This window comes from Lagopus muta, chromosome W, assembly GCF_023343835.1.
Source record: "Lagopus muta isolate bLagMut1 chromosome W, bLagMut1 primary, whole genome shotgun sequence".
Taxonomy (NCBI): Eukaryota; Metazoa; Chordata; class Aves; order Galliformes; family Phasianidae; genus Lagopus; species Lagopus muta.
In genome coordinates, this window is record NC_064471.1 from 5,977,277 (window position 1) to 5,997,802 (window position 20,526).

Here is a 20,526-nt window from a genome sequence, read left to right on the forward strand (position 1 = left end):
CTCCACTTCTGATATTGAATTATATATCTATTCAATTCACTCCCTTGTACAATTTAGATGTGTAACGGTCATGCTACATAAAACCTTAATACCCAATATGTATAGCACAATTAAGTTTAAAGCAATGGGGAAATCAGGAGTAATTTCCCCAAGAGCACTACAGAGCAGAGAAATAAAACGGGCCGTTTACCTTTACACATTGACTCTCTATTAATAAGGTTCTTAGAATTTCCTACAGGGAAGAACACATATTTTACAGTTTTAGCAGATGAATTTTCTAAGAACATCTACTTTGTCTAAGCTGTTAAAACCAGCCTTCTCATGTATCTTTACAACAATTTTAAAAAAGCCAAACAAACTGAAACTTGACTACTGCAGTCCAGATGATTTTCAAGGTGGACCACTTGGCTACCATAAATCTTTGTTTTCACAACCAGAGTACTGAATCTTACAAGGTGCAAGAGACTCAGCTTCCTCAGATGGGGACAGTGAGTCTTTAATCGTAGGACTCACGCTCAAAGGTAACTGACAGGATGAACACATCTCATAACCTTCATATGAAAAGTTCTCCCACTACCGCAAGAGCAAGTTTTCCTAATAATCCAACCAGGTTTCTGTACTTTGTCAATTTGACAGGTTAGGCAGATTTAAGACAAAAATAAAATTGTGCGCTTGATCTTAAGATTTGAAAGAACCCCTGTAGAAACCTACAGCCGTGGTTAGATCTAAATTTAATGAAATCTCTTTTTGCTATCAGGATAACCAATCTTGTTTAAGTTCTGTGAAAATCAATGGACACGATTGGCTTTCAGCGTGCCCAGGAACCTGGCCCCAAAACGCTAGCATAGCAGAGCAGGTCCATATGCCAGATAAAAGTAGTCATTAAAAGAACCACCATAAAAATAAATGACTAAATTGCTTGTAAATTCACGATTCTGAGAACTACTTTGGGTATGTAGATGTAGCGAGTCCATTACAAATGGTTCAGCACTTTCTATAGCCTCATTGACAGCAATATTGTTCTCATTCTTCTCCATATGTCTCTAGACTGCAACCATCTCCATCCTGAGTAACAAATATTCATAGCATCCCAGGACTGGTTAACAACCCAGATTTGCTATGCTTCAGATAGCTCCTACCTCACTTTGCTGCAATGAAAATAAGTAAATGAGTCACAGTACAAACTATACCCTATGGCCTTTGCAAGTTTTCATAAGAATTTCCCTGCGGGACCAGATCATCAACATCCTTTTCACACTTGGAACAAATTGATTTTCAGAAACATCTCAATCCATTTGGTCATGGGAACTATTCACCTCTTGGTAAAACAACATTCTGTTTTACCAAGCTTTTTGAATAACTGCTAATAGCAAGCCACCCTAAAAGCCTGGCTGAAGCCCAGAAAGAGGTTACGAGGGTTTCCAGCTTATACTACTCAGTACTCCACTAAACACACACAGTACTGGATATATAACATTGACTTTGCTGTTGATTGCAATCACATACAGGAAGAAAAATACCAGCTGAGCACTAGTATCGCTAGGTACATTTGTCCAAGCACACAAAAATCATCAGGTATCTCATGAAGATGGTTCAGTTATTACCTGAAGATTATTTGGTATTTAAAATGTCAGGAGCACATTTTCAAGTGATTTTAAACTATTACCATGTTTAAACAGAAAATAAGATTAAATAGACCCAAATCATTTGAATTTTTGAATCAGTCTGAGTCATGTTATGTTGTACAATATTCCCTTACATCCCATCTGGAATAATTTAACACTGCATGGTATAACAGCATGAGAACAATTGTATGTTTATCTCAGATAAACATCACCTAAAGAGTGATTACTATTTCGGTTTGTAAAGGCAGACCGACAGGAAACAGGCAACGCAGACAGGCAAGGAAATAAAATGAGTTATACGACAGCTTCTCTGTTCTCTAAATACCATTGGGTTTTTACTTAAGTAGAAACTGGAAATCTGACAGAAAACTTAAATAAGATGTCCCACAGCAGCTACTTGCGTGGAACGTGCTCTGAAGCACCTTATGAAGTCTGGATGCGTTCACAAAATGCAACAATAAATGCATAACTAATATAGTAGAAAACCTATCAACAGCAATCTGAACTGTGAAAATCCTTCAACCTTACTTCTGGAAACCATTTTGCTAGTTATCAACTATAAATGCATACCTACCTAACCAGTTGCTGTCAACATAGCTCTACTCCTGGTACCCAGCTATCCCACGTGTGCTCATTTTCACAACATACTTGATTTTTTCTTTAGTCTCTTGAAGCATTGTATGCTAATCAAATCAGTTCAACTCAGGAGCAAACAAAACACATTAAGAGAAAAGACTTCATCAGTTCTATGGTTTGATCGAACATGAAAAAGTTGTATGCACAAGCATGTCTAAAAACCTTTCAAAATATATCTCTTACACGCAACACAAAAGCTGTGTCTATCACAGCGGTATTAACAAGCAAAGCCCAACATGTCTCCTGCAGATGTGAAGCAGAATAAATGCCTCCCATGGACATTTAGTATTAAATAGCTTGCAAAAAAGAAGTCTCATAAATCAGAAACAAAGGTCTGCACAATTTCAACCTGGTACCAGGTTAAAATTAATCCCCAAAAGATGTTGTTCAGCATGGTAGAGAAGCATTAAAATTACTTCCCTGCCATTCATTTCATTCTATTTATTATAACATCTGACTGGGATACGGTCAAGTCCCAAACTTTTTTTTTTTTTTTTTTTTTTTTTTAAATGCTTTTCCTACATTTAGGATTCTTTTCAAAAAAACCTTTTCAACAGCCAATATTTTCTATGTCCCCAGCATCAACCTGTGCTCTCCACAATGACTATATCACATATTTATACAAAGCTTTTAGAACACAAGGAAGGTGATTTAATTTCATTTTTAATTATCGATGCCTATTTTGAAGGAGCTGTTGCTTCTTTGAACTTTGCTGATGAAGATCAAGACTGTCAGCTCCTCCCACAAGCGGTCCCTGAGGTTTATACAGGCAGTTACTATTTTCTTCTTCAGAAGTGCTCTTAAACTCCCAACCGTATCAACAATAGCCACCAACGTGAGCTAGAGGTACGAACTGCAAAGGTTTGCATTAGTTTGCCTAAATATCACAGGCTACAGAGTAAAAATACATGTATAAACCTCTAAAGATTTGGAAATACTCAAAACATTTTTAGGAACAGATTTGATAAAGGCTATTAGATGATGTAATCCAGTTCACTGCTGTTGCGAGAAAACTTGTTGCTGTTTCCATCACAACAACCATGCGTTAAAACCCTTCAGCCTGTTACAATTGCTGAAAGCCAGAACATTACTCTGCAGCACGCTTTATGCCACCTAACTTACTGAACTGCAAGTTGCTTGCTGGATTCAGGCAGGTATCTGACACTAGAACCAGTTACTGGACCTCCTCCTCTAGTTCCAATTAGTTTGGGGAAGTTCACACATCCACTTACATTTGTGCAGGCCAAATACACCAGCACAACACCGCTAAGGGTGAGCAGGATGTCAGGGTGACAATGGAACTTTGCAACTCTTTGAGTATTAATTGATCAGAACATGCAGTATGAACTAGTAGATCTTAGAATTTTTGAAAGTATTATGTCTCTTTCACAGGTAAGAAGTAGTAATTTTTCATCAAGTTCAATTCACACACGGCTCTTGTTTACAATTAAGAGTTTATTTAAGGTTATCAACAATATCATCCTATTTACAAATCAATTAGAATGCAAGTTAAAAAAAATTTACAAGTTAAAAAACAGTTGAAGATTTTAGACATAACACATTAAAAAAAAAAAAAAAAAAAAAAAGAAATCCTTCCTGCATTTTTCCTTCCTCCAGGTATGCTACATTGGTATTATCATTCCAAAATTGAGATGTTATCTAAGAACAAGCTGGCATCCTAATGCTGAAGATAAGTACACTAAACATATTTCACAGTATTAACACTATAAAATTTCAGTGACATATTTAGCAGGGCAAAAGAATTTCTAACTTCTCTACCATGAAGTTACTAGAAACCTGAATGTAAGTAAACAATTAGAGGAACTTGAAAAACTATATCACCACCAATTCCCTTGCATCAAGTTTCAATCTTTTAGTCATCTTACAGGGAGAAGCTTACAAAAGTTACAGTGTAAGGTATACCACCCACTTCTAAATTCACAACTTCAAATAATATTTCATATTAATTTGCTATTATATGGAAAACATTTGTAAGCTTCAAATAGGAGACAAAAACCAAATGCATTTTATTTCAAAATTTGACAAAACACACAGCCGTATTTCCAGTAACTGGGTCTTATAAAATACTGCATTACTGAGAGAGACCTCTTTAACAAAATAATTCACAGGAGGAAAACAAAAGTCACTGTTCTCACTTGCTTTCCATCAATCCCATTTGAAATATGGATGAAGTCAGAATCTAAATCCTATTTTTTTTCTTGCAAACATGAAGTGAAAGGCTTTTGGATGTCCGTGCTTTAACACCCACTGCTACATTTCCTTCAGAAAAGCTTCTAGCAAGGTTGCTTGGCACATCCTGTTCTCGCTTCAAGCTCTTTGTTTTAACTCCTAATGAAGAAAAACATTATTACAAACAGAAGACAATATTTTAGTTTCTGATAAACTACAATTGGCAAAATTAAAGGGGTACTAGATTTCAAACTCCAACCACAGAAAGTTTTTGGTGGCAGTCCTTAGCTCTTGTGACAAGGTTTTCTTCACCAAGCTTGCAGTAATACTGAGTTTTCATTAGATACTATCCAGTTAACTGTTAAAATGTTAGGAATTTTATTTATTATTAAATGCATGGATATATTATTCAAAGCAATGGCTTAATACACTGATCAAAGCAGCACGTGCTGCTAAATCACCAAAATTACATGCATTGACCTTAACTTTGAATCACCTATGAAAACTTGATTGCCAGCACAGTGTTTTGATGCTTACCTGACATTTTGGGTACTCTCAATACTCTGTTGTTTAACAAGACCTCTTGTCGAACACGCTTTGGAGAAATTGGGTCTTGCAGATTACCTAAGCCAGCATTTGATGTAGAACTAGAAAAAACAGCCAGAGGTTTTGCTCTCAGTCAAGCAATAAAGCTTTTACAGTAAATTTGTCCTTGCAATATGCAAAATACATTACATAGCATTATCTAGTATTGGTAGTTCACAACCAAATGCAAAAAATAAACTAGTTTGTCTATGGTGTTTATATATGAGAATGATTCCTCTTCTCTTCCTCTTTTTAAGAAATTGAGAAGAACATATCAGCAGTGAAAGCAAGGATTAACGTTGCTTAATTGTGAAGTGAAGAACACATAACATATTACCTTCTGGAAAATCATAGCAGTCAGTTTGATAGTCACACGATTACATTAAGAAACAACAGCACATCACATGATTACATTAAGAAACAACTTAAGTATGATATCCCTGAAGTGACTTGTTCAAGGAATTCACAGTGGTCAAACTTTGTATTGCTACGGTAGTTGTTCTATAGGCTCCAACAACATGAGAGGGGGTGGCTTCTCTACTTTTCAGAGAAGCTGCAAGAAAGATGTTACAGCTTCAAACTCACTAAGAAAAAAACCTGTATTTTATGCCTTTTAAGATGATGGAATTAAAATCGACAGGGAAAAATATGAACCTGTCTGTAATCTCAGCCTTACTTGTTTTCCTCACTAGCATCCCTGGTCTCACTCTTCTAAGAATGCCTCATGAGCAAGTTTTTTTCTATTCGTGTCAAAGTTTCTGTGCTTTCCCCATCCCTCTAATAGGATTGTACTATCTCTATTTATAGTCATCTAACATGTACTAGCTCTTTTAATAATTTTCTGAAAATATATAGCAAGCAGTGAAGACCAAGGTCTGCCCTGTATCTGTCTTAAGATCTAGTCACATTGTAATGCTGCTCCAAGAAGCAGCATTACAATCTTATTAGCCTAAGCTCTATTAGTAAAAACAGACTCTGTAATCTAACTGACTTATCTCCTAACAATAGGACCATTTCTAATTATATTAAAAGCATAGAGAATGTCTGAAATCTATATGCTTATTTTCATGTTAGTAGGAGATGAGCAACCGGAGTGAATAAATACGAACAGGTAAAGCATGAAAGACGAGAGGTGGGAAAAAATAACAAAGATGAATTGAAAGGTAGCCCTCTGATAAAAAAGAGGGCTTTTTCTCTGTGACAAATAAGTAGCTTTCATTCCTTCTCTTCATAAACACCAAGAAAAAGCCATAAAGAGTTTTAGTTTACAGTAAAGAATGCTCCTGGAGCTTATCTTAAAACATTTGCCTTAAGATCAGAGAAGGCAGGCCCCAAAAGTTCACTTACTCTTTCTTAAGGGGGCAACAAACTCAGTGCAAATAATTTGTTTTGTTAAACCTCATAACCGTCTCAAAAATTGAAAGGGCACGACATGCCTCCTTCCTTATTCCAGAAAGAAAGCGTTCAACAAGTAGTAACAATTAGAACAAAAACATGAGATTATATTTTATTCTTCCAGGAAAGTTTTCTATTTCAAAGATGCTAACGAACAAAGAGAGTGCTTCAAGTTTCTTTCATTTCCTGAGATAAAGCTGTAGAACTTGTTTCTAATGGTCTTGAAACATTTTTAGAAGACCCATTAGGTAGCAGCTCCACTGGCTGCATAGCAGAAGGTGACTTATATTATGATCTATTAAAAAGTTGGATCAATTTTTGATCTTTTGAGGAAAGAAAAGGGAGCTGTTTCATCACTACAGACCAGACATAAATATTAATGTATTTACCAAATACATTAATAAATAGCTTTAAGTTGAGGGAGGGAAGATTTAGTTGGATGTCAGGGGGAAGTTCTTTACTATGAGAGTGGTGAGGTGCTGGAACAGCTGCCCAGAGAAGTTGGGGATGGGGCATCCCACCCTTGAACAAGGATGTATTCAAGTCTAGGTTGGATGGGACCCTGGGCAGCCTGGTCTAATATTAGATGTGGAGGCTGGTGGCCCTGCATGTGGCAGGGGGTTGGAGATTCACGATCCTTGAGGACCCTTCCAACCCTGGCCATTCTATGAGCCTGTGAAATTTTAAACAAACAAACAAACAAACAAACAAAAAAAAACAAACAACAAGCAGTACAATTAGTTTCTACTCAGTTGCAGCTTTTCTGCCACTCCCACCAAACCTCTTTCCAGGTCTAAATACAGAACTGATGAAATGCAAGGGTGTTTTTTTTTTTTCTTCACAGAACGAAACACAAGAATTTAGACATAACTCGGAGCAGAAGTGAATTATTAGAAAAACAAAGGAAATGACCACGAGTATTGTCAGACATTTTCTCCACTTCCCATTTTGGCAGTCTTATGTCTTCCAGTGAAAGCACAACATTTCCAAATAAATTAGATTTTTGGATGATGACAGAATTACATTTTTTCAGAATTATATGATGTTTTTCTATTGAGACGACAGCAGATTTGGAAGATACACTCGTTTGTACTTATTCTATTAAAATAACAGAAGCCTCTAAACTAAAAGCTAGCTGAAAACCATTCTTCTCCATTTGTCAAGAGAAAACTTGAATTGTCAAAGATTTGAGTCAGAACATCTCATGTGCAGATTTGGATGACTTATATAAGATGCTTTTGAATTTGAAAGAACACCAAAACTGTAGTAAGAACAAGAGAAACGTATATGAACTCATTTAAACAGGAGTCAACTTTAACCTTATGTAACACCATAATGTGATGGAAAATACAGCAATGACAGCAGGGTAGCAGAGTCCCAGGCTGCAGTTAGAGAGGAGAAACCCATGTGCAGCAGCCACAGATGCAGAAGCAAATGAAAAAAGCTGCCCACCTTCGTAAGGCTTCACTTAGGCAGGGATCTCCAGCAAGACATCCTCGCCTCTGCTGCCAACCTTTAAATGAAGTCTGGGAAGGGGTGGAACCTGGCTCTAGCCCTTGTGGTCACTCAGGTATGTTGCTTGCACCTGAGCTCCCCTGCGTTGGCCCTGATCTCCCACCAAGAGCTCAATCACTGTTTCAGGTCATGACTTAGCATTCCTGCTACATCTTACCTTAATACCTTCCGTTTTCTCTCAGCAGCTGAAATCATTGCCATATACGAGGGCTTCTCAAGTACTGAAGCAGGATTTTTGTTTTTCAAGGAAGAAAGACCAAACCTGAAGTAAAGTGATTTTACTTTATGAAATGTATTCTGGATAGAAGGCAAATAAAACTGCTCTCGTTATCCTCATTTCTTATTACTAACATATCATTGATTGTAAATAATGGCAAAATTGTATCTGATACTAATTAAAATTGAAGGTTTGATTTTCAAAACATTAGTTAATTTTACTTGTAACTTCCACATCAATGACAAAAAGGTTCTTAAAGATAAGTAATATTAAAATGTTTGGGAAATAGAAACAAAAAACCAACAGATAACACTCCTTGCCCAAACAAATGGAAAAATACCTTTGAAGAATTCTATCGCTGCATGGTTGTGACTCCTTTGCAGATGAGTCAATAGAAATTGCATTTGTTTCACTTGTTTCTTCACCGAGAATTACTGTTGAGTCCATTCTATCTTCATCACAGTCTAGGATAACATCACACACAGAGTCTGTAATACTGGGCTTTCTCAGCTGAAAACCTGTATTACATTCATTTGTTTCCTGAAGGCCTGTCAGGTGTAATGCTTGTTTTACCACAGTCTGTGAACAGCTGCTTTGCATTGGTTTTCTGCAAGATTCTGGTGTATATACAATAGGTCGAACTTCCTTGCTGAGAGAATCCTCCAAATGACAGAGGCTGAAGTGCTTGGATGCAGCAGAACTCGGAGTTTTGACTGGAGAATCCATTAGCTTTCGTCTAGTTTGTTTCCGTGGTGTTACTGCAAATTCTACTAGTTGCGTATTTCTCTTCGCTTCTTGTGATGGTGTGCCAGAAGTTGAACCTGTGCAATGGCCAGCAGTTGGTTAGCACATTCACCTACATTTAGCACCTAAATAATGCTTTTCCCTTCTATTCCCTTCTGAAACATGTTTATTAGCAGAAGATATTAGCATAAGTTAGCAAAAATACTATTTATTTCATCTACATATTAATTAGATCATGTAACTTTTATTACTTCTAATGCAGTATTGTCCAGATGGCAGCATTTGTTCTGTGGCACTCCAAGTATTATAAATATGCATAGACTGATATAGTTAATCCCAGAGATATTACAAGTAATCACAAGCAAGAGATGAGACATTACAACAGGGAATGGAAGAGTAAGAGCACTGAAAATGATAGCATTACCATGACAACTCTTAAATTAAGATGGTATCATCCCAGTAATCTACAGCTGCCTCCTAAACATGGTCATTTTGTCCTAGCAAGTATCATGCAGGAGAATGAGCAATTATTATACAAGAATGAGACCGAATCTGTTAGAGGGAAAGAAATCCTTTAACATTGCCAATGAGGCAGTAGTGTTTCGGAAAAAGGCAAAGATAACAGCTATCTGAATTTTGTTAATCTTGATATATCTACTCCAGAAAACTAAACTGTTAAACAACCAACTAATCCAAACACGCTTAGAAATCAAAAGCTAAGGCTAAGCAATACAGCACCAATTGGCCATTGTTGTGATTCATCCTGATTTTTCAGGAAGCGTCCCAATATTTTGTATTGCCACCTACTTGAAAACAAAAGCAATCTTAAAAGTAAAAGAGAAAAGGTCCCTCTTTTATTCAAGTTTCCAGTGAAGGAGGCTGATTTCAAGACAGCACTGTTCAAACAGCTAGGCTAGCAGTGACTTAAGTCAACCACACGCAGTTAAATGCAGAAAATTAAGTGTCAGGGAGGGAGGGAGGGAGACAGACACACAAATCAAGGGCTGCAGAGACCTGCCAGAAAACAAAGTGCTCCTACATGTAACTTTGCGTGAACAGAACAAGAAAAAGGCCACCATCCTTAAACACTTACATGGACTGGCCCCACTTCAGCCTGTAGCCATCATATCAATCAGCTCCCCTTTCTGCATTACCTACTACATTCCTAGGAGTAACTAAATTGTAGAAAACACTCCTACTTTTAAATTGCGCAGTTACTCAGGAATTCACCACAGTACTCACGTAACAGTGCAAAAAAAGGAAATACTTATTTCTCCTAAAACTCCATGCTCTTTCTGCCCCAGAATAAGAACTGGTTCAAACTCCTCAGAATGCCTAACTTCAATTCATTCATTAATGTGCTATTTTAGTAGTTCAATAATAATGCTTAGAATAGGAGAAAAACTGAATCAAGATACTGCATCTACCTCCTACCTGCCCAAGTTTGACTTCCTACAGAAGCGTGAATGAATCTTTCTCTGACTGTTGACCACTTCTCATTACTGGTGTAAGCCACAGTTAAAATCCAATCTACTATAGACAAGAAGCCTTAAGAATACCGTTTATTTAAAATCACATCTGGGCCTTTTCCCTAGTATATAAGAGCCTCACTGAAGAATAGCATTCTGAAGGAAGATCTCAGCATCTTTCTTTTTAATTAAAAACCAAACAAACATACATTTCCTAGGCAGTCACTACATACTTTGAAACTAGACAGTATATGGTAGGCACTTCATGACCATCTAGAGATGATAGCCAATTAGAAGATATAAATCAGAGCTGTGAGGAAGTAGAGGAGGATTTAAAAACTACCATGAAGCCTAGACATGTTCAGTGAAGATGGAATGGGTAGTACCAAAGCATGTCAAAGCAGCAAGTAAATGAGATGCAAGAGATACGGCACAAATCTATTCTATATCACCAACATTTAATAATGAAACCACCTAAAAATAAAACAAACAACTATCCCACACTCAAGGGCTCATTTTCAGTGAAAAATGTTTAAACAAAGAACATAATCTTAACCAACAATTCCTAAACAATAAAGTAGGTTAAGTGAAGCTAAGCTACTTATGAGATGAGTTTCACAGACAGATTAGATTTTAAAATCTAATTATTTCTGGAATTAAACTCAGAGCAAGAAGTAGTTTTAAAAAAATAAAAGCCTTGGGCCACAGTTAAGTGGAGAACATATTAAATATTCAAGAAAAGTCCCTTCTCAAAGCTTCTTGTGAAAGCACTAAGTCATTCCTAAAAAAGTAAACAAAAACATTATTAGCAACATCTTCTCTTCTCCAGGTTCAACAAGCCTGCTCCCTCAGCCTGTCTTCACATAAGAGCTGCTCCAGACCTCTGATAATCTCTGTGGCATACGGTCCCACCTCTGGACAGCTTCAACAAAAGCTCTATGCCCCTTTGCCTCTTGAGGGCCCCAGATCTAGATGCAGTTCTCCAGATGGGGCCACACGAGGGCAGAGCAGAGGAGGACAGTCATTTCCCTCTCGCTGCCAGCCACCTTGTTCCATGCTGCCCAGGATGCTGTTGATGTTCTGCAAGTGCATACTTCTGGTTCGTGTCCAGCCTTTTGCCCACCTGGACTCCCCGGTCCTTCTCTGCAGGGCTGCTCTCACCAAGTTCTTTTCCCAGACTGTACACATAGGGATTGTCCAGACCAACCAATCCAAAGCCTCTGTTCAACCTCTCTACATTTACACGGCCTCGCTTTCCAGGTCTGTCTAGGTCCCTTCTTATGTTCTTCAGCTTGACCAGCAAATGCTGGTTCAGCCATGCTAGTTTCCCGCCTCCTCTGCAGGATTTCTTACACAGGGGGATGGAGAGCTCCTGTTATCACAAATGCATCCGTGAAGAGCTGCCAGCTCTGTTCCATACCTCTGTCCCAGAGAACAGATTCTTCCCAAGGATCCCACTCAATAATTCCTTCATCAGCCAGAAGTTCACTCTTCTTACTTTCAGGGGCCTTACTCTGTTCTTTACCAGGCGCATATTCCTTGAGATCACAAACTCAACTACAGCACGGTCACTACAGACCAGACTACCTTCAGTCTTAACTTGTTTAATTATCTCCTCTGCAGTGAGCACTAGGTCCACTACCACTCCTCTGGTTAGTTTTTCTATTTCCTGAACCAGAAAGTCATCCTCAGCACACTTCACCGTCTCCTGGATTACTCAGAAACTGCCACAAGGTTTTCCCAGGAGACATCCAAATGGTTGAAATGCCCCATCAGGATGAGAGCCTGTGAAAATGAAGCAAGAAGGCCTCATCCACAGGCTCCCCATGATTAAATGGCCTACTGTAGGAGCCCAACCACCAGATGTCCTTTATTCATCCAGTCCCAGCCTGTTTGTGGCTCTTTCTCAAAGGCAGTTGTCCATTTCTTAACGCACAGGCATTCCCTGGGGTGGGGTGGATGTCCTACCTCTTCTAAAAAGCTTGTAGTTCTCCATCATAATGTTCCAGTGGTACAATTCATCCCACCACATTTCTGCAATATCAATTAGGTCATAGTTTTCCAAATCCACTGTGGTCCCCCAGCCCTCCTGCTCTCCTTCTCATGCTGTTTGCATGGGTGTAGAAGAACTTCACCTGGGCTGCTGGTTGACATTACCTTCTTAGAGGAGCCCCTCCACATTCCTTCAGGACAAGTCTGAGATTTTTTCCCAGCTATCTTCTTAAGTTTTACAGTGCTCGCCGGCCTGCTTCTGTTACTTAAATGTTTATGACAGAATCCTTAGAGTTGCAATGGGCTTTTACAGGTCACCTAGTCCAACTCCTCTGCAATGAACAGGGACACCTACAGCTTGATCAGGTGCTCAGAGCCCAGTCCAGTTTGACCTGCAATATCTCCAGGCATGGGGCATCCACTACCTCTTTCGTCAATCTGTTCCAGTACTTCACTAGCAACATCCTAAGAACCTCTTACATCCAAACTAAACTGCCTTGTTCTAGTTTCAAACCATCTCCTTTTTCCTAGCACAACAAGTCCTGCTAAAGAATCTGTTCCCCTTCTTTCTTATAACTTCATTTAGATACTGAAAGGCCACTACCAGGTCTCTCCAAAGCCTCCTGTTCTCTAGGGTGAGCAGCCCCCAGCTCTACCTATCCTCAAAGGGGAGGGGAGGTGTTCAATCCCTTGGACCATCTTTGTGGCCCTCCTCTGGATGTGTTTCAACAGGTCCATGTCTGTTCTATACTAAGGACTCCACATCTGGATGAAGAACTCCAGAACGAGTTCTCACCAGTGCAGAGTAGATGGGCTCACCCTTCCCAGACTGAAATGCAGTTTAAAGGTAATTGCCATAATTCCTTCTGTGTATTGTTCCCAAATTCACTCAATTTAAAAGTAAAAATCATCCCTAACTGAGCAACAACCACCCAAACAGTATGAGGTGGCTTTTGTCTTTAACTTTTTACTACCTGTTTCAAAAGGCTACTTAGAAGAATAGATTTATCAGGAGAAAAAGTAGTATTAGACATTTGCAGAAATGAAACGCAAGCTAATATGAAAAACAGAATGCAATATTTACAGAACATGAGTCACAACAAAAGCAAGTTGAATTAATGACAAGAGAAATGATAAATTGGGCTAGATCTAATTGATGCAGAGGACAAAGTAAAAAAAAAAAAAAAAAGTCTTCTGGAACTGATGTTAATACATGCATATAAGGGGAATATTTCTGGAAACACTCTAAATTAAGTCTGCCAGGTTCTTCTGCTAAAGCAAAATCAAATATTAATGTATTCATTTCAATAAACATTTCTGAGCAACCAATGATTGATCCAATTACTATACTAATCATACATTTTGATTCTTCTAACAACTGACTTGCGGAATTCCGCATTGCAAATGAGGTCTAGTGAATGAATTTCATTTATTTAATCTGCTTGTGACCCAAAGGCACCTCACTGTGAAGGTGAGTTTAACAATTGCTTTGCAGAAATCAAGGAAACAACCCCCCAGAAAACAGAACAGCTGTGAACTTAAAAGGCTAGAATTCAGGCTACGTAGTTGTGGGTCCCAATGGTCAGGAATACCATTTCACATCACATGAGAAAAATACTCAGTCATACAAGACAAGCATGAAAAAGCTGTTCAATATATGAGGAATCTCTCCTATATACAAGCAGCATGCTTTTTCAATTTTTAATGATTTTCCTCCTATATACAACTACATCCCAACTTTTCCTGTCATCCCACATAATAAATTGACTTCACTTTTGGATGTTTGTCACTGGGGGAAGTAATGGATACTTTTTTTTTCCTACTGTAAATCAATTTCATTCTCTCATTGCTAATCTAAGTAAGGCTTCCGGAAATGGGATGCCTGAAACGATGCCAAGATCCTTCCTATTCACAGAAATAACTGCAAGCACCAATCATAGCTTTCTACCCATCAGTTTATGCTCTGAATCCTGTGTGACTCTCCATTAAACAGCCAAAACCAGTCTAAATTCACTTTTAAATGAGGTTACATTTACATTAACATGAGGTTTTCCTAGTGTTATTTCATTTGATGGAAATAGTTGAGTTGCTCATAAAGTTACACATTCTGGACTCACAAAAAACAATTGTAGCATATAATTAAAAATAAAATGATAAAATAAAATGCTAAAAGTAATATGAATAAAACTCAGGAATGTACATTCATAAAATAATTGTTTTTAAAAGATCTCACCTATTAATAGAGTATATAAGTAGGTTCAGATGTTATGGAAACAGCATGTTAAGGCTTCAAAATGAACATAAGCAAGAGTAGAGGTTCTGAAATTAAAGAATTTCCAGTCACAGAATAAAATCCTATAATCATTAAGGCTGGAAAAGACCTCAAAGATCATCTAGTCCAACCATCAACCTGTCCCCCACAATGCCACTAAGCTGGTCATGTTATAGGAAGGTTTTTTTATTTAAGAAAACACAAACTGCTAAGGATGTATAATCAAGTAACATAGAAAATACTTGTAAGCGTTCCTGAATTATTTAAATCGAACAATTGGCAATTAAATCAAAGTGTGTTGTTCGGGAGTAAATTTGAAGCAATCTCATGTTATGTTAAAAAATCCTGGAGTAGTAAAAAAAAAAAAAAAAAAAAAAAAGTACAACCAGAAATTAGAGACAGATTCTCCTGTACAGAACATTCCTTGAAATGCTATACATACAATGCGTTAGCGTGAAAAGTTACATAAACTGTGGCAAAGCCAACAAGCTTTAATTAGCTTGTGCAGAGAATTAACGGTCTTGATAATTTGACCACAGAAACACGTTGAAAGAATAGCCAGACTTTTGATCTTGTTCTTTCCCCCATAGCTTTATAGCATTTAAAACACAGGAGAGCTTTTCCATGTAAGAAATTCTTTAAGTTCTATGCATTACTAGAACTCAGCTTAAATTCTACATCATTTTTAAACTCCTGATAGAGAAAAGGGCGTCTTTTAAGATCATATTGAAACCGTTAGCCAATGAAGTCAGTGTTTTGGAAAAGAAATTCAAAATACTTCTTGTTGTGATTCACCTTGAACAAGAGAATGAAGATCCTTACTTTGACCTTTAGCATCATTTTTGTTCTTTATTCTTAAGTCATTTACTAGCTTGACTTACTTCTTCAGAAGCAGATAATGGAAATACACAGTTAATGGAGTAACTCAAAACTTAAGGTCCCACTTTCATAACTTTTCTTGATTTACAGAACTGATTCAGCTGCATTGGATTTCTGGAGACAGTGATTATAATCCAATAAGTTATTTGACTTGAAGCATTCCAATCTATGAGAAAACACTCATCAACAATTTGCATTTCAAAAATGTCGTGGTTCCCTCCAGAATAGCTGTCAGCAAAAGATAAATGTATCACTAAAAACTGAGTGCCTGCAATCAGTGCCTCGTGTTTTATGATAGGCAGAATTAAGTGGTTTCCTTAAAGCACAGATGTATGTGAGTAATGTTATCCTGAAAATGTAGTTTCTATACGTAAATGTGGATAGTGCATGGATGTTGCATACAATCCTTAAACCTCAGCAAGCACGTAATAATTGACTCCATAAGCTTAGATGAAGATAAATTTATATTTTCCAAAAGTACTACATCAGTAGTTTTTAACATCAGTCACTTTTTTTTTTCCCCAATATCTTCTCCAAAGCCTTCATGCAAATGTAGGTTCAAGAAAAAGCCATCATTTCTTCTCAGCTGACCTAGCACAAACTCTTCCTTTGCTACAGACCCTTCCCTTCTGCTACAGAAGCATGTTTCATTGGGACAAATCATTTAATTGCCACCTAGTAACTTGGCTAGCCTTTTCTCCACAATTAATCACTTGGAGTATTTCAGAAGTTCCTTCTCTAAGTAATGTATTTATTTGAAACAGAAGAGAAAAATATCGCTGCTCCCTACTCACACTGTGGAAAGTAAGAATAAAATCTCAAAAAATTAACTGTTTTGCTCCTCCCCCGTGACAAGCTGAAGTCTGTGCAGTTATATCATAGGTGAAATATGGATTTTCATACAAAAAAAGTAACTGCCGTGTAACACAGATACACACTATGTATATACACACACTTTACATATATATATATATATATATATATATATATATATATATATATATATATATATATATATATATATATATATATATATATTTGTCTCTGTGCAAAAACACTGCTTCCTTCCCAACACCTTAAACAAGTGATATCAATAATGAAATAACACTGTGCTAAAGGTGTGGGGAGGATCTGTAAAAATCTTCCTTTTCATTTGTTCACTAAGATCTTAGGTCAGCTCCTGCTAACAACTGCCAAGCATACTTCTGAAATGACTTAAGGGAGAAGGAACTGGATTTCTGAATAATTTATTTTATCTTAAAGGAAAAAAAATTACTACATCCTTCCTACTTCTCATCAGGATGCTGCCTTTCTGCTTCTTCACATTTTCCCATGCTCATATGTTCTTTTTTTGATTTACAGTGTTTTGTTTTTTTTTTCTTAATAGTTTTATTAGTTTTTTCTGCAAAAGAGAAGTTATTTCCATAGCATAACATCAGGTAATACTTCCAAGTATTTTTCAAGTGAATTCAAAAAACAATTGAAGTAGAGCTATTTCATTGCGTTTATTTTGTGCTCCACTGGAATTTTTTTTTAAGTCACTTTATTTTCAGCTGAAATGGACTACTTATTTTCTACCTCCAGCATCCAACGTGTACGAAATGACTGTGCAAACACACGTGATTTGTGCTCTTAGAAAGAGCACAAAGATTAAAATAATGTAAAAATTATAAATATGTTAATAAACTTTGTTTTTCTGATCACAGTCCTCCATTTTAGAACTTTAAAAATTCCATTATGCAAAGTCAATTGTCATTTCAATTCCAATTCCATTTCAAATGTCAAGTTCTCAATACAGTGGTACCTGGTAGAAATTGTTATCCCATACAGTTATGTCTACAAGGTTTTGTAGAATGATGGCTACCTGCTGAGCAGTAAATTTTACAGTAAGAATTGCCCCCGAGGAAAAAGCTGCTCAAGAAAACTTATTTCATGTTAGCCCACCAACTAATGCTGCCAATGAGAAAGAATGCGAGAGAGAGGTAGACTCTTCATGAGGAATATCAGGTATTGGTGAGCCTAGGAGCATCATAATGCATTTCTACAAGCTCAAAGCAAACAGGAAGAGCACAATTAGATTACGAGAAAAAACGTGATGTGCCTGGTTACCATATCCTTTCATGTTACATAACTTCCATTTGAAAGACAGTTTTTCCTAACTGCTTTTCTCCTGCCTGTGGTACAAGCAGCACATGAAACTTTTTTTTCCTATTTCCACACAGAATAACAAAAATAAAAACACAATAAGGATTTCTACGAACATCTTTAGGCAAAGACACCATTTACATCTGGAGAGAAAAATCTGTCTTGCTCAAAAATAACGTGTCCATTTACTTAGAAAGCCATAAGTTGAACATTCAGAACTGGAGAATGTCTACTTCATGCAGATTTGCAATACAACCCTTCAACTTATGTCTATGATTCTACAAGAGTGAGTAGTTTATGCCTTAAAAGTTCCTGTAGGCATTCGTATAATGATTTTAGTGCTTCTGAGCAAGAATAGATCTGGTGTAGCATTTGATGAAAGGCAGAACAGAACCAGAACTCCACAGTGAAGCTTGCACTAGTGTAAGTAAGCTACAGAAATTTAAATTTATGACAATATCCCACATATGACAAGACAATCTCTACAATCAATATTTAGCTACAGTTTACAGAGTTCACAGAAATGGTATTTGGATCTATTTACACACTCTCCCCCTAACACCCAAGCAAAAAAGAAGAGTTCCAGTCTTGGGCCTTAGTGTATCAGTAATGCATCTTCAACATGAATACTAGCTAGCAGCACTGCTTCACGCTTGCCTTGCACATTTACAAGACAGAGGTCAAAGGGAAAACTCATTCTGTGCAAATCTTGAGTTCTCATTATATAAAAGGTTTAAAGAAATTCACATTTTTCCTTCCACAGTCAGACTAACACTTCCACAAGCCCACCATTATTTTAAATACTATAGAAAATGAAATTATGCTGAACATACAAATTCCAGGCAGATAATCACAATCAAAATTATGAGGGAAAAGAGCCTCTTCCATTCTCTCCACAAGTGCACTTCTCTGGATACATACACAAAACATGATCTGAATTGAGTTTTTTTTGTGAGCTAAACTGCTAATACCCAGAATTCTAGTTCTAGCACTGGAATCAAGATATTACAGTGGTTAAATTCTCAGAGGAGTTTTGACAAAAAACAGAAGAACACCTTCAACTCTTTCACTAAACAAATGTGCTTTGTTGTGACAGAATAAACAGACTAGGAAACTAACTTTAAACTGTATTCTCTTTGTTTATAAACAGATAACTAGAACAAGAAAGCAACTTTCTAAAATCATTTCATAAAGCTTTGCAAAATAGATTTTCATTAGTATCCTATCATAGAAGCAATGCAGATTCTATCACGACTACTGTAATTTGCCAAAGACTGCCAGCAACTTGTGATAATACATCCAATTCCTTTCTGCACTGGAAATATAATTGGAGCAGAGTGAAAGAATGCTGCCTCCCACTGAGATCTGCTGCCCTCACTCTAAGAAGGACAACCACGTAAGCCACTAACTGCTTTTAACCTTGCTGAGCCTCTGACTAGCATGGGCAGAGCCCTAAGTGCAACAGCTCTTTCCTTCTCGAGTGCTAAAACAAACGATTCTGTATCTTAAAGAAACAGCCCACACAATACAATCTGACATTATGCTGCATACAGCAAAATAAACAGGTCAGTGCTCTGGTTATGATCAACAGCAGTATTAATGTGTCAAAATCATGCATGCATTTGATGAAAACTGAGAAAAAAGAACTTGAGCAGAGCAATTCTCTATCCCAGAGCAAGCTGAATAACAGAAAGCTAAAGAAAGCAAGGAACTAATTGCACAGTGCTCCAGGGCTTACTGCTTCTCCATGTCAACCACCTTTCGAGAAGCACAACAATTATTAAAAGCTTCCTTTTTGTTACCTATAGATATCTTTCACTATTACAATTTATTAGCTTTACCCAGAAAGCTAAAGTGTGCTGAGTGTTACCTATCCAGAATAGAAGATTCAAGCATTGCACCACAGCAGCTCTGAGATGCCAATTCACCATCCCTCAGGACAAATACTCCAATGCAACTTGTTTGCTTTCTGGGAAAAAAATCTAAATAAGAAGAAACAGCTGTCTAGAGCCATGGGGAATTCATGTGCCCGTCATCACACTGCAAAAGAGCCAATTTCACAATAGAACCTTTGATCCTTCGAGAAATAAACTTATAAGATGTTGTACTAAATCGTTTCCAGGTAAACTCACAATTAACAGGAAAGCTCATTCTGCTCAAATATAACTTCAAGCTGAGTAACTGTAGTAGCCGCTTAACTTTTAGAATCACTTTGAAATAATTATAGTACAATTGACACCAGAACTTTTTCCATCAACATCAACATCACCTGAGAGACTGAAATAGATTAGTAATGCTACAAAGTACCTAGGAACACTGATGTACGGGCCATGTTACAAGATAAAAGGGAGTTATTTGTTAGAACTGAGCTCCTAAAAGTGTCTGGCCACTGAAAGAGTATCTAATAAGGAATGGCATTCACTTTTTTCTCTGTACAGAAAGTGGCCCTGAATCTCAGTTTCACATTCACCCTCAATATTAGCAGAAGTGTGCATCCACCACTACACATTAATGAGATGCAGCTTTTTCATGAAATACTTAAATATTTCCAACAGAGAAAAAATTAGTTATATACTTACAGCATGGGGTCTTCTGCTTGTTCACAAGTTGTGGGAATGCAAAGATAGCTGACACGTCTAGCTCACGGTTTTCCTTCTGTTCATCATCCCCAGTCTGGTCAGCCCAAACTACTGATTTTTGTCTTTGAATCAGCTGTTCTACCTCTCCAAATTCAGCCTCAGTTAAAGTATTTGTCAACCCAGCTTCTTTCAAAGTCAGATACTGCTTGCGAAGAACTGGAAGCAAAGCATTTAGAACTCTGTAAAACAAGACAAATGTGACTAAATCACAATCTGGTCTCTA

The 20,526-nt window shown here is 37.3% G+C and overlaps 1 protein-coding gene and 1 long non-coding RNA gene across 4 annotated transcripts in view; one reads left to right on the forward strand and one right to left on the reverse strand.

The window, feature by feature from the left end:
• Window positions 1–20,526, reverse strand: part of LOC125686412 (kinesin-like protein KIF18A) — a 99,346-nt gene that overhangs the window by 56,598 nt on the left and 22,222 nt on the right. The window contains exons 13-17 of one of the 3 annotated variants that reach the window (XM_048930368.1): window positions 20,244–20,482; window positions 8,504–8,984; window positions 8,104–8,208; window positions 4,989–5,098; window positions 3,726–4,610 (exon numbers count right to left, since the gene is read on the reverse strand). The exons of 1 other annotated variant lie outside the window; for it this stretch is intronic. In XM_048930368.1, coding sequence (XP_048786325.1) covers window positions 4,462–4,610; window positions 4,989–5,098; window positions 8,104–8,208; window positions 8,504–8,984; window positions 20,244–20,482 — 1,084 coding nt within the window. In that variant the 3' untranslated portion in view covers window positions 3,726–4,461. Of the gene's footprint in view, window positions 1–3,725; window positions 4,611–4,988; window positions 5,099–8,103; window positions 8,209–8,503; window positions 8,985–20,243; window positions 20,483–20,526 lie in introns of those variants that run through there. One more of the 3 variants, XM_048930370.1, reaches the window with a different exon arrangement.
• LOC125686456 (uncharacterized) overlaps window positions 1–20,526 on the forward strand; it is a 65,996-nt gene that overhangs the window by 14,433 nt on the left and 31,037 nt on the right. The window lies entirely within an intron of this gene.